Source organism: Podarcis pityusensis (genome assembly GCF_964106645.2).
Source record: "Podarcis pityusensis genome assembly, chromosome: 6".
Classification (NCBI taxonomy): domain Eukaryota; kingdom Metazoa; phylum Chordata; class Lepidosauria; order Squamata; family Lacertidae; genus Podarcis; species Podarcis pityusensis.
The window spans coordinates 15,415,305-15,428,343 of NC_138030.1; the positions used below are offsets into that span (position 1 = coordinate 15,415,305).

Genomic DNA, 13,039 nt, shown 5'->3' on the forward strand with positions numbered 1-13,039 from the left:
CAGAAGGAATAACCCAAAAAAGAACCTTCTTTCACACAGAGTAGAAACCTTTCAGAACCCTCTTGAACTAAGCAGAACAGGAAAGATCTCTATACATCAGATCAATACTTTCTGTACTAAGAAATGCAAACTGACACCACAGTCCTCAAAGAATGGGGATTTAGTTGGTTTTGGATGGACTAAACTGGCTCATATACATGCAATAGACTGGGTGTGCCAGTTTAGGGGGTGAAATTAATTTATGCAAATTTCTTCAGCGAGCAGTCTTAAAAATACGCTTTTGGGTGTGAGGAATTCAAACATGCTATTATTTTTGTGGTTGGGCAACGTTTAGCTTGGTAAGTCTACATTTGATGAAGAAGCACATAAACTACTTTCGTATAGCCCCAAAATTCTAATGTTACCTTCTGAAAATGTCAGGTGATGCTAAGTAACAACAATAATTAGTATCAATAATATAACTACAAGTACCTGGCAATAATTTTCAATGATTTATGTGCAATATTACACACATTGTCATGAACTGGCAGGACAAGGAGTTGGGACTGGGACACACCGGAGCAAGCAGGGGATAGGGAAGGAAGTACTCACAGGTGATGGAGGATTGCGAGGGGATGGAGGTCAGTGCACAGGAACCAGAGCAGCAGAACCCACCACCAAAGCCAGAGGGGCCTCTCTCACCACAAACATCTGAGGCTTAGGGAGCAGTGGGAGGGCCACTCTAGGAGGCTGAGGCAGGCAACGGCCCACAGCTTAGCTCCCTAACTGACCAGATGGGGCTTGCTAGCTCTGGGGGAAGGTGTGTGATTCTTCAGATCGAGTAGGCTTGGAACAGTTGAGGGTCACCTGCCTCCTCAAGCCCAGATGCTGCAATAAGAATGGAAAGTACAAGAGGGAAGCAGAGCTGAGGTGCAGAACATGCTCAACTGCCCATGTTGATGAACCTTGCCTTGGATGTTCCGGCACCTCTATGGGATTGTGTTTTTGGTTTGACTCTGGACTGTATCCTGACTGCTGGACTTCAGACTTGGCTACTTGGATTGACCCTGGACTACATTTCCTGACCTTTGGACTTTGTTTGCGTGGATTGACACTTTTAACTTTGGGCTCGGCATACTGACTTGCTGCCAGGTAGGCCAGGGGTTTAGGACACACATCTTACTTGCCAAGCAAAGCTAAATTATATCAATCTAACTAAAATATCTTCCGCATTCCCAAGTCACGTTACAACATTTTAGCACACATCGTTTCTGGAATTTGAAAGCTGAAAGATTCAACGTGCCAAAGTGAGTGTGATTCTCGACAAACACCTTGTATTCTTTGCTCACAGAAATGTAGAATTTAGCATGCCGGAACAAGTCCCCAGTAAATAGACCTCTACTGCTGAGTCTCCCACAGGGCTCAGTGCCACGGATTTCATATGACTTTGTAAAGCCCACACTCTTCAGCTCTAACACAGCAGGAGTTCACTTTCATCTTGACACTAGCAGCTCAGGTTTTTTCTATTTTGACATCTTCTGGCAACCATGCTACTTTCTCTTTTCTCCTCAGCAAGAGCTCCTGTTGGTTCTCTTAAAAGAAAAACACTCCCAAAATGAGACTGGCAATTCACATTTTTACAAATTCATTATATTGGGATACTGGAGTTACTCCAGGAAGGGAGAGAAGCATGCTTTGGCTTCCATCAGGAGATGGATGGCCACTGGGTTGCTGTGTCTGCATGAAGGGGAAAGCTAGTCTGGGTCTAGGACTGGCCTGCCCGTAAGGTATGGAGAGGCAATTGCCTCAGGGCAGCAGGCCCAGTGGCATAGTGTGGGGGGTGCAGGGGGGGCGGGCCGCACCGGGCGCAACATCTGGGGGGGGGCGCACGCTCGCACTCGCAGCTCTCTGCCCCTACCTGACTCCACGGGTTAGGGGGCGCAAATTACTTGCCTTGCCCCAGGTGCTGACAACCCACGCTACGCCACTGAGCAGGCCTGTATGTTTTTGGGGAAGCGAGCTCTTAATTTGTTATCATATCTGTACTTCAAGTCCGATTTGGCAAATCTCCCCTGAAAGACTAATGTTTGATGCAACCTGTCTGAGAAAAGTAATGAGCAAACACCTAGATTTTATTTCATCGGAACTAAGAGAAGGACTTTTGGATTGATTTGGCATAAACACCAGCGTGTGAGGACATACTGCAAACAATAGACTTATCAGCTGCAAAAAAAAAAAAAAAAGGAGAGTCATACAAATTTCACACAGAAGCATATTATTGCTCATTTCAACTCGCCCGTGGAAACAACTCAGAGGCCAGGAAGGAAGGAAGGATAACAACAGGAAGATTTAAAGAAGGAACTATTGGAAACTCAAGGCAGTAGAAACATAAGATGATTGGAACCCCAGTGAACTTGAAGCATGGGAAGCCCCCCCCCCCCCAATTTATAATTTGGCAGAATATTTGGACTATATGAGATGTATTTGTACAATCTGGAATATGCAATGTGATCTGATTGGATTGTTAAAATGGAAAACTTAATAAAAATTATTTTTAAAAAAGGGCAGCAGGCCTGTATGTTTTAAAATAGGATTGTAATTTTTTCTTGATTCTCTTCTTTTCTCTTTTGTAAACCACTTTGAGGGTTGTTGTTTTTAAAAAATAATCAAGCAGTGTATAAATTTTATGGACCAACTAAATAAAAATCTGAACCCCGTTTTCCCAGCTCCCAATCTAACACACTAACCACTACATCACACAGTCAGACCCTATTTTTCAGGGACATCCCTGATTTAGAGAATCCGCCCCAGTATCTGAATCGATCCCGCAATGTCCCACTTTTCCTTAGATTGTCCCTGTTTTCATCGGAGAAATGTTGGAGGGTATGCATGAGCTCTGAATTTCTTCCCTATACCTATATTGGGCAACCCTGTTTCCTTGGAGATACACTTAAAACTAAACAAACACCAGCAGGTAAATAAATGCAAAAATCCCTGTGCAAGACCCACACTATAGTTACAAGTCAGCGAATGAGCATCTGTGAGTAATACAATGTGACTGAGCTACTTCATCTCTGAAGTGACAGTCACAAATAATGCTTTTTAACAAAGTGTAGCAGCTTTGGGTTATCCTTTCATTATGCTGAATGGAAGCAATTTGAAGTTGAATATGGGGTTAAGGCCGTTGTGGGAAGCCATCCTTTGCAGTAGGTGGGGAAGCTTGAGGAAAAACTGTGATATGAAAGTCCTGACAAAAGGGAGAAGTGCATACAGATTAAAATGAATCCTTTGCTGTTGTTGTTGGTTTTTTAAATTCTCTATCAATTAACAAGAAAAGAAGCTGCATTTGAAAATTATCATAGAAAGTTTCAGTGAAATTTTCCTGGAAAGGGTGGAGGGCATTTGCTACACTTTCCTTAATTTCAAAAGGTGTTTCTGAGCGCCCTTTCACTCTCCAAATGATCTCTCAAGCGTTCTGCATTCTGTAGCCCTCCTTGGGTGATGGTGTAAAATGAGAATTTCATGATGTACTAAGCTGGGCTTTCCTGAAATAATGGGGAAGTGGGGATACTTCTGTGATGTAATTAACATCTGTTAATTAAAAAAACGAAGTTCTTTTACTTTTAAAGAAATCAACAAGGAAATCTTTTTAAAAGAAAAAGAAAGCACTTCCCTTAAAATCAACATCAGCGATTTCATCGATCTCAGCAGCTCAATAGCCAGCCTTCCTGACCTCGTATACTTCAATTAAAGCTCAGGGGTTTATTTTCAAATTGTAGCCAGTTTTCAGCGAGATAGGGTTTTTTTGTTTGTTTGTTTTGTTTTTACATCAATTTCCTGTCTGTGTGCAGCCCACAGCTTTTTCCTTCAGGCTATCAAGCTCTATATAAGCTTTATGATCATGGTTGCTGTTAAACTAATAGAAAACCCAGTGTCAGAGTGTGGATTCCTATATACCCAAAATGGTACTTGGTGGAAATGCCAAGATTTTGACCAAAGCGTTAATTTTGACAGCTAAAGACCTCAATAACTGCTGGAACATCTCTCCAGTTTTAATGTACCCTGAACCTTAAATCTTCTTCTGATACTTTTCTCCAAGTCCTCACTCTGAGGGAATCTTGGAGAATGTGCTCCCCACCTGTGGACAGCTCTCCCCAAGGAGCTCCACCTGGTGCCTTCACTGACATTTTTTCAGCACCAGGTAAAGACTTACCTTTCACCAACCACCCAGAACTGAGATGATGTTTTGCTGTTAGTGTCGTACCAAAGCTTCCTTGCGGCATTATGGAGAGGGGTTGTACATATATATTAATGATTGCAGCCATTTTGTATGTGTTACTCCAATGGTATTGTGCATGCCACCCCCAACGTTTTAAATGTGTTGTAAAGTGCAATATACAAATGTGAAACTAGATGGTGACAGTAAGCTATGCAAAATCCAATGTATTTTTAAAAACGTTTTTTGAAAAAGCATTTTCACAGCGCTTTATATATGTGTGTAGATTCCGCTCTGGACTGCCTCATGGGGGAAAGGGTTAACCCTCTTCCTTATGTGCTGTGATCCCAAGATCATTTCCCCTCCCACATGACTGCTAAAACTCCCATATACATAAATTACATGATCACATTTAATGCAACATGTAGTTTCATCTTAAGAGCTACACAGCTCTTTGAATTATAAGCAACCTCCATTCCTGAGGAATTTGTAATTTCTATGTTCATGAAGAACATTTTCAGAGAGTAAGAGCAATTGCGAAAGGAATGTGGTGAAAGGTTTTTCAGAATCACAAACCAGGTAAGGATCTCTCAAGAGCCAATAAAACTATAATTGACTTTGCTGTAGGGGGATGTAATAGTAGCTACCCCTTGCTGGAAACTTTTCCTGCACACTAGAATGACTTGTCAATTATTGAGCTCATGCCCATTAATGTTGTATATGAAGCACAGAACCGTTGGCAGGTAATTTCAGAGCAGTTTTATCCAAGAGTTCATTGCGTCTTCTTTTTTCCAGCAGAGGAGCTTCAGAGAACATAAAGTACAAGTGAAATGAATGCCACAAATACGTTATTAAAATGACAACTCCCCCAAATGCAATTGGGTTCCAGCAGAGCATATAGCAAGCAGGATAGCAATAAAGAATCTTAAGAATAGGGACATACGGAGCTCAGATTGTCAAAGAAGCCTTGTTTATCCTCCATGAGCTGCTCTCCAGAGTTTCAGACAGGCCTTTCCCAGCCCTACCTGAAGATGCTGATGATTGAACCCAGGACAGTTTGCAATCAAAGCATGTGGTCTACCACAGAATTACAGCCCTTCCCCAAACAGTGATATTGGTGCCCTGCAGTATTTGTGGAACCCAATACTCGATGGTATCAGGCTGATGCCACACAAGAAACTGCTATCCAAATCTTGCCCCATAGATCTCTGCCTCACAAATGTGCTCTTCAGAGGTTATCTATGTTTACGTGGCATATAAATTCTGTTAAATAAAGAAGCACTGCTGAGAGAACCACCACATGCTCCAGAGGTGTGCTTAATTTACACTAGCAACAGGGTTTTTAGTGTTGCAGCTGCAGCCCTCTGGAATCAATTAGCAGGTAATTAGACAGGTACCTAGCCTCTTATCATTTAAGTAGCTACTGTAGATGTTTGTTCGAGTGGGCTTTCCCTCTGAAGAACTGAATTTATGAAAATAATAATAACGTCCAACATAATCGATGACATGACCAGCGGAATGGCAATGTTCATTAACTTTGGGAGGGCAGCCCCTTTAAATATTTTAGTGCGGGGGGGGGGGGGGGAAAGGGACCTCAGCCCCTAGGAGTTGGCTCCTATGTTTCTGGCTATGAAATGGTTTATAAACATGTTAAATTAATAAAGTTGATTCCAACTAAGTTTCACTCAGAGGAGACCCATTGCAATTAATAAAGATAAGTTTGTCATACCTATACCTATTAATTTCAGTGCATCTAATTTGACTAATAATAATAATAATAATTTATTTATACCCCGCCCATCTGGCTGGGTTTCCCCAGCCACTCTGGGCAGCTTCCAACAAAATATTAAAATACAATAATTCATCAAATATTAAAAGCTTCCCTAACTAAAATTGAATACAACCCACAATATGGGATGTGGGTGGCGCTGTGGTCTAAACCACTGAGCCTCTTGGGCTTGCTGATCAGAAGGTCGGCAGTTCGAATCCCCATTACAGGGTGAGCTCCCATTGCTCTGTCCCAGCTCCTGCCAACCTAACAGTTCAAAAGCACACCAGTGCAAGTAGATAAATAGGTACCACTGCGGCGGGAAGGTAAATGGCATTTCTGTGCGCTCTGGCTTCCATCACAGTGTTCTTAGGGTTTTCTTCTAATTTGAAAACAGAAAATTAATTCCCCCCCCCCCAGGAGGTAGGAAGGTGGGGCTGATTGGAATCAGCTGTGCATCAGTTCTCTCTAGGGGCAACTCTATGCAGTTGGTGTCCCGAGAATGCATTGTCTTAAACATTACAATTATGTTTTATATAAAGATGGGAAACATAGAACAGGTTGTCCAGAAGAGGTAAAAAAATGACCTTTAGAGGAGGGCCATAGCTCAGTGGTAGAGCATTTGTCTTGCACATAGAAGGTTCCAGGTTTCATCCCTGGCAGCTCCAGGTAGGGGCTAGGAAGTCTCCACTCTTTCAATCCATGTAGAAAATATAGAGATAGATGGACCCCTGGATCTGACTCAGTATACTCAGTATAAGGTAGATTCCTTTGTTCCTATGTTACACTTATCACATGCTTGTGGGGGCAGAAAGTATTCGGTAGTAGTAGTAGTAGTAGTAGTAGTAGTAGTAATAATAATAAAATTTATTATTATTAATGCACTGCCCATCTGGCTGGGTTTCACCAGGCATTCTGGGAGGCTCCCAATAGAATATTTAAAACATGACAAAACATCAAACATTAAAAACTTCCCTAAACAGGGCTGCCTTCAGATGTCTTCTAAAAGTCAGATAGTTGTTTATTTCCTTGACATCTGATGGGAGGGTGTTCCACAGGGCAGGCGCCACTACCAAGAAGGCCCTCTGCCTGGTTCCCTGCAACCTCGCTTCTCACAGTGAGGGAACCGCCATAAGGCCCTCGAAGCTGGACCTCAATGTTCGGGCTGAACGATGTGGGAGGTGGGGTGAAGATGCTCCTTCATGGTAGCATGGATTTGTTCCTGCACTTTGTTACATAGAACAAGCAGCTATAGGGACAGCATTTTCAATCCTTACTGGGGGTTGCTACTCATATCCCTTGGGACGCGGGTGACGCTGTGGTCTAAACTACTGAGCCTCTTGGGTTTGCTGATCAGAAAGTTGGCGGTTTGAATCTGCACGATGGTGGTGAGCTCCTGTTGCTCTGTCCCAGCTTCTGCCAACCTAGCAGTTCAAAAGCATACCAGTGCAAGTAGATAAATAGGTACCACAGTGGTGGGAAGGTAAACAGTGTTTCTATGCGCTCTGGCTTCCGTCACAGTGTCCTGTTGCACCAGAAGCAGTTTAGTCATGCTGGCCACATGACCCAGAAAGCTGTCTGTCGAAAAACACTGGCTCCCTTGGCCTGAAAAGTGAGATGAGTGCCACATCCCATAGTCGTCTTTGACTGGACTTAACCGTCCAAGGCTCCTTTACCTTTTACCCCTTTACTCATATGCTTTAAAAGACAACTTTATTACATTCAACAAGTGTGCATTTTGTTTCAGTAGGGGTGTTCACACATTGGATCCAACCAGTGTACAATTTGCGTACCTGTGTACAAAATAGCTGAGCTGAACAAGTGTGCACTCTGTCTCACAGACATTTGCATACATGTAGAGACAGCTTGTGCCTGTGTTCATTGTGTACAAGCCTTCTGTGTACACAAATAGATGAGCTGCATGATCCTACAGTTATTCACATGTAACCTTCAATGAGTGTACAGTCCGTGTACCTGTGTGCACAATAATTTATTTATTAAATAATATTATTTACATACCACCATGCCATAAAATAGCAGGCCTGTGTACAACAATATGTATACAATAAAAGAGTTGAGCTGTACAAATAAACAGGTGTTCACTCTTTGAACAAGTCTACTGTCAGGGAAAGCTTAGCGAACACACCATCCAAGAAGCTAGAAAAGACCTGTTTGTTCTCTCTCTCTCTCTCTCTCTCAAACAATAACGGAACAGCAGTAGAATACACTCTTAGGAAACACATGTGATCTGAGATTTGCTGGTATCCTTTAAGGAATTAGAATGTTTGCAGGCAATGAAAGCTGTCACCTGACTGTATCTTTCTCATGTTTGTTCTGAGAACACAAGGGTGAGTATCGAAACTCTTTTTCAACAGCAGTTCTGTGACTTGCTAGCTTTTTGTCCGTTTGGCAAAAAAAGTGTGGCATTCATCATACAGCCTGCTCCAGATAAGACCTTTAGCACAGTGCTGATGGCATGCACTGAAAAGCAGCAACAGTAGCAACTATGATTTGCTAGCACATAGTAAAAAGGATATTATTTACAGTGTAATCCTAATCAGGTTTATTCTTTTGCATAAAGAGTAATATTTACCCTTACGTAATGTTCATGGGACTGCAGCCATGTCACACAGTTCTGTACATCTTTTAAAAACCAAGTCTTACTGTGTTCAAAGGAGCTCCCCCCCCCCCCCCCAGTATGTGTAGCTAGGATAGCCAAACTTTCAGCCAATGTTAGAGGTTTCATAGATCCTTTTCATAGGTCCTTGTCAGGTGCAACTTGCCCTGCCTGCAGTGTCACACAACACGAGAAAGTATATCTGCTGAAATTTTATTATATGCAACAGTGAGAAGCACGGGAGCCAGGATACTGAAATTTACACCGGTTCCTCTCAAGTACTGCAATTTTGCTTCTGTGATCCCTACAAAAGTGCAAGCATACTGCATTAATGTACTCTTTTGCCATTTTGTTTTTAAAAACTGAAAGGTGGCAAGCAGCGAGGAAATCATAGCTCTCCCCCTGTTACCCTCAGTCCTTAAGCCTTTCCCCTTTATCATTCTTAGCAATGACACTTTCAGACAGTATTTAGGATTTTTGCCTCAAAGCTAGCCACCTAATGCCTTCATAGACAGCAGAAGGTTAGCACTTCAGAGCATGCACTGTCCTGAGCCTATGCCGTAACAGCAGCAGAATATTTCCTTGAATGTCTTTCGCATCTCCAAGCTCCGGAAGGCATAAATGAGAGGATCAATGACCGAGTTGCACATGATAAGGACCAGGTATGTGTTGAAATGTGAGGTGTAGCAAACACAGTGTGGGTTGGTTGGGCAGGAGATGATCAGAATGAGATGAAGGAAGAAAGGAGCCCAGCAGACAACAAAGACCCCGAGGAGAATAGTGATTGTGACCGCCCCTTTCATACAGGTACGCTGGTGGGGGGCTCCGTCCACCGGGAGGGCTGCGATGCGCTTGACGTGCAGGCGCGCAAACAGAAACATGTGGACGTACAGTGAGGCCATGAGGAAAAGCATGGTGAAGAACATGGTGATGAGGCAGACAATGACAGTTTTGCTCTCATAGTAAACAATGAACATGATGCCGCAAAAGATGCAGGCGACCCAGATGAGCCCGATGAGAGCCAGGGCTTTCTTCACGGTCATGATGCTGTGGTAGCGGAGTGCATAGAAAATGGTAATGTACCTGTCGATGGCTATGACCAAAAGGTTGCATATGGAGGCAACCAAAGAGATGCAGATCATTGAGTCAAAGACATTGTCCATATGTTGGATGAAGCGGTCCTCCATGATGAGATAGCCATTGCTCAGGATGGCAATCATGATGGTTTCCAGGGCATTGGACATACTCACCAGTATGTCTGCTGCAGCCAGGCTACAGAGGAAAAAGTACATGGGGGAATGCAGGTTGCCGTTTTTGATCACGGCAAGGATGACGAGGATGTTCTCCAGAAGGCTGATGATCCCCAGGGTCAAGAAGACCTCGGCTTTAATGAACACCTTTTCGCAGAATCCATTGTCGCTCCTGCTGCCGAGAAGGATCGAATCATTGAGCTCTTCAGTGGCATTAACCAACACAGGCTGAAAAGTTAGAGCCCAGCGTACCGTCGTGTTCATCGTTAAGGGACGGCGTTCAGCTTTGCAAGTGGTTATGGAAACAGCATCTGTAAAAAGAGAGAATCGTTCAGAATTGCTCTAGTGCTCTTTATCGAATGAGGTCAAGGAATACTTGATTGGGGAAAAGTCCTCTTCATTCAATCCACCAGCTGGGGGATTGCTGGGGGAAGAAAAGCCCCCTCTTTCAGTGAAATCAGATGAAACAGCAAATGGTACAGAAATTTATGAAAGTTGAAATCATGGCAACAATAGCCCCCTTTATGATTCACCTGTTGAATTTAAAGTGATTGTCCTTGTGATATCCTCCCATGTCCTGGGACTGCAGTTGGAGCGGAGATTTAAAAAGCACTTCTCAGCATCTCTTCCTGATTCATCTGAGAGAAAGAGGGCAGAAACAGTAAAAGAGCATTGGGTTTTATACATTCATGAATAGGAGGAAAACACTCCTACTTAATCTTCTGTGTCTCACAATGACCATTGGAGAGCAAGTACCTCTTTGACTGACAGTTACAATTCCCATTGCTCCAAGTCTCTGCTGCAAAACTATTTGGTGCCCTCTGCAGATCAGAAAGATAATATGTAAACTTTTTAAAAAAGCCTGTCATTAGTCTATTACATGACAACCGAGAAAAACATTCAAATATAGCTGAGAAGAAAAATTACAGGTTCTGGGTGTATAATTAATCTACATTTAAAGTGCATTTGTGACAACATTCACTCCTCACTGTTGTTTTTTCATTCCAAAAGGCTGTCAGTGGTTGCCAGATTTCCAGGAGGAATAATGCATCACATTTTTCCAATCGAAGGATATATGTATCAGAGCAGTAAGCTAAAGATGCAGTCTTAACTCCTAATCCATGTTGCTGGAAGAGGTTAGAATAGAATAGAGCAGAGGTCCCCAAGCTTTTTAGGCTACCACCCCATTGGTTCCATAAACTCATCCACTACCTTATTAGTAACAACTAAGCAGAGACGTCACCTTGTCAACAATAGTTAAAGCTATGGTTTTCCCAGTAGTGATGTATGGAAGTGAGAGCTGGACCATAAAGACGGCTGATCGCCGAAGAATTGATGCTTTTGAATTATGGTGCTGGAGGAGACTCTTGAGAGTCCCATGGACTGCAAGAAGATCAAACGTATCCATTCTGAAGGAAATCAGCCCTGAGTGCTCACTGGAAGGACAGATCCTGAAGCTGAGGCTCCAATACTTTGGCCACCTCATGAGAAGAGAAGACTCCCTGGAAAAGACCCTGATGTTGGGAAAGATGGAGGGCACAAGGAGAAGGGGACGACAGAGGATGAGATGGTTGGATAGTGTTCTCGAAGCTACCAGCATGAGTTTGACCAAACTGCGGGAGGCAGTGGAAGACAGGAGTGCCTGGCGTGCTCTGGTCCATGGGATCACGAAGAGTCGGACATGACTAAACGACTAAACAACAACAACAAATTTATTTGAAATCCAATTTTAACTATTTAGTTTAATTCAACAAAATTAATGAACTTGATCCAGTGATACTAGCTTTTCAAAGTATGATAGTTATTTACACTTCAAGCACCCCCTGCCAACCCTTGTCTTCTTAGTGCCTCACTAGTTAATCTCCCTGTGGCCCGCAGACAGCAGCAACCACTTGGGGAACCCGCAGAGTAGACCAGAGGTCAGCAAACTCTCTCAGATGTTGTGGGGGGCTAGACTATATTTTGAAGGGGGAAAAAATGAATGAATTCCTATGCCCCACAAATAACCCAGAGATGCATTTTATATAAAAGGGCACATTCTACTCATGTAAAAACACGCTGATTCTCAGACCATTCGCAGGCCGGATTTAGAAGGCGATTGGGCCGGATCCAGCCCCCAGGCCTTATTTTGCCTACCCATGGAGTAGACATCCCTATGCATTTCTGGCCTCCACCAGCAGAGGGCACCCTGCCACTAGGGAGGCCGCCCACTGCAGCTGCAGAAAACGTGGCCCAGAATGGCTCAGAAAAGGAATGGTATGGGAGCGAGAGTAGAGCTAGGCCAACCATAAGTTCCCCTGGATCCTAAGGCAGTCTAGCTCCTGGCATGGGGCCAGATTCAGGTATCATGGCTGTACCACCTAGAAGGTGGTGCAGCAGAATTTGTCAACAAAGCTTTCCCCTGCCCTCTTCTGCCGTGGCTGGCATAAGAGGCAAGACTTCAGATGTGACAATGGCTCCCCTGCTTCTGCCTTTCTGCTCCCTGGCCAGAGTTAGGATTGCTCTGTTGCTCATTAACCACTCATTATGTCAAAGCTTTCTGCATCATTCCCTGCTGAATGCTTTGTTATTATTTCCCCCACATTGCTATGATCAGTTTCTTCACAAACTCTCAAGAAGCCTTTTTTTAAAAAAATAACAAAAATAGTCCTCATCTCAAGGCTGTTCAGTGCATCTCATCTGTATCACTCCAACACTTCCTTGTCTACATGGCGTCAGCTCCTTGGATATCTCTCGGTGGTTTTCTTCTGAGATGTCACCTCAGCCTTGGCCATTGATTGCCTCTGTAATTATAGTTAAGGCAAACTGTCATGGACAAAATACTCCATTGCATTTCCCCCCCAAGGTGGGGGGCAGAAATTCCAACTTGTTGCTACGAAACAACAATGCTCTTGAGAAAGGCCAAGATGAAACATATTTTTTCATTTCTTCACACGCCGAAAGTGGAAAAATCTGAAACGAAAGAAGAACGAAGATTGTATAAACAGCTGGTACAACTCTAGGATTCTTGACCCATCACCCTCATGAAATCTAAGTAAACCCAACAGGTGTTATTCAGTGCTAGTCCTACTCTGAGTAGACATACTGAAGCTAATGGACACAATGAGCTTAGGTCTATTCATTTTAATAGGTCTACTTTGAGAAGAACCTAGTTGAGTACCACCCAATGTGTGCCATGGTTCTTGTTGTCCCATTTCCACCTCTTCATT

The 13,039-nt window shown here is 43.3% G+C and overlaps 1 protein-coding gene across 1 annotated transcript; it reads right to left on the minus strand.

Annotated features, from left to right (window-relative positions):
• Positions 1-7,938: 7,938 nt before the first annotated feature.
• MC3R (melanocortin 3 receptor) lies at positions 7,939-10,536 on the minus strand. The gene is made up of 2 exons (XM_081009611.1): positions 10,364-10,536; positions 7,939-10,141 (listed from the first exon to the last, which is right to left on the minus strand). The coding sequence occupies exons 1-2, from the start codon at positions 10,515-10,517 to the stop codon at positions 9,111-9,113; spliced, it is 1,185 nt and encodes a 394-aa protein (XP_080865737.1). The 5' UTR covers positions 10,518-10,536; the 3' UTR covers positions 7,939-9,110.
• Between the last annotated feature and the right edge of the window lie 2,503 nt (positions 10,537-13,039).

What these genes read in the sequence shown, in the direction of transcription:
- MC3R (XM_081009611.1), bottom strand. Translation starts at nt 10,517, where the DNA reads ATGTATAAAACCCAATGCTCTTTTACTGTTTCTGCCCTCTTTCTCTCA. An exon ending in AATCACTTTAAATTCAACAG is followed by an intron (nt 10,142 to 10,363) that starts GTGAATCATAAA and finishes CTCTTTTTACAG; the next exon opens with ATGCTGTTTCCATAACCACT.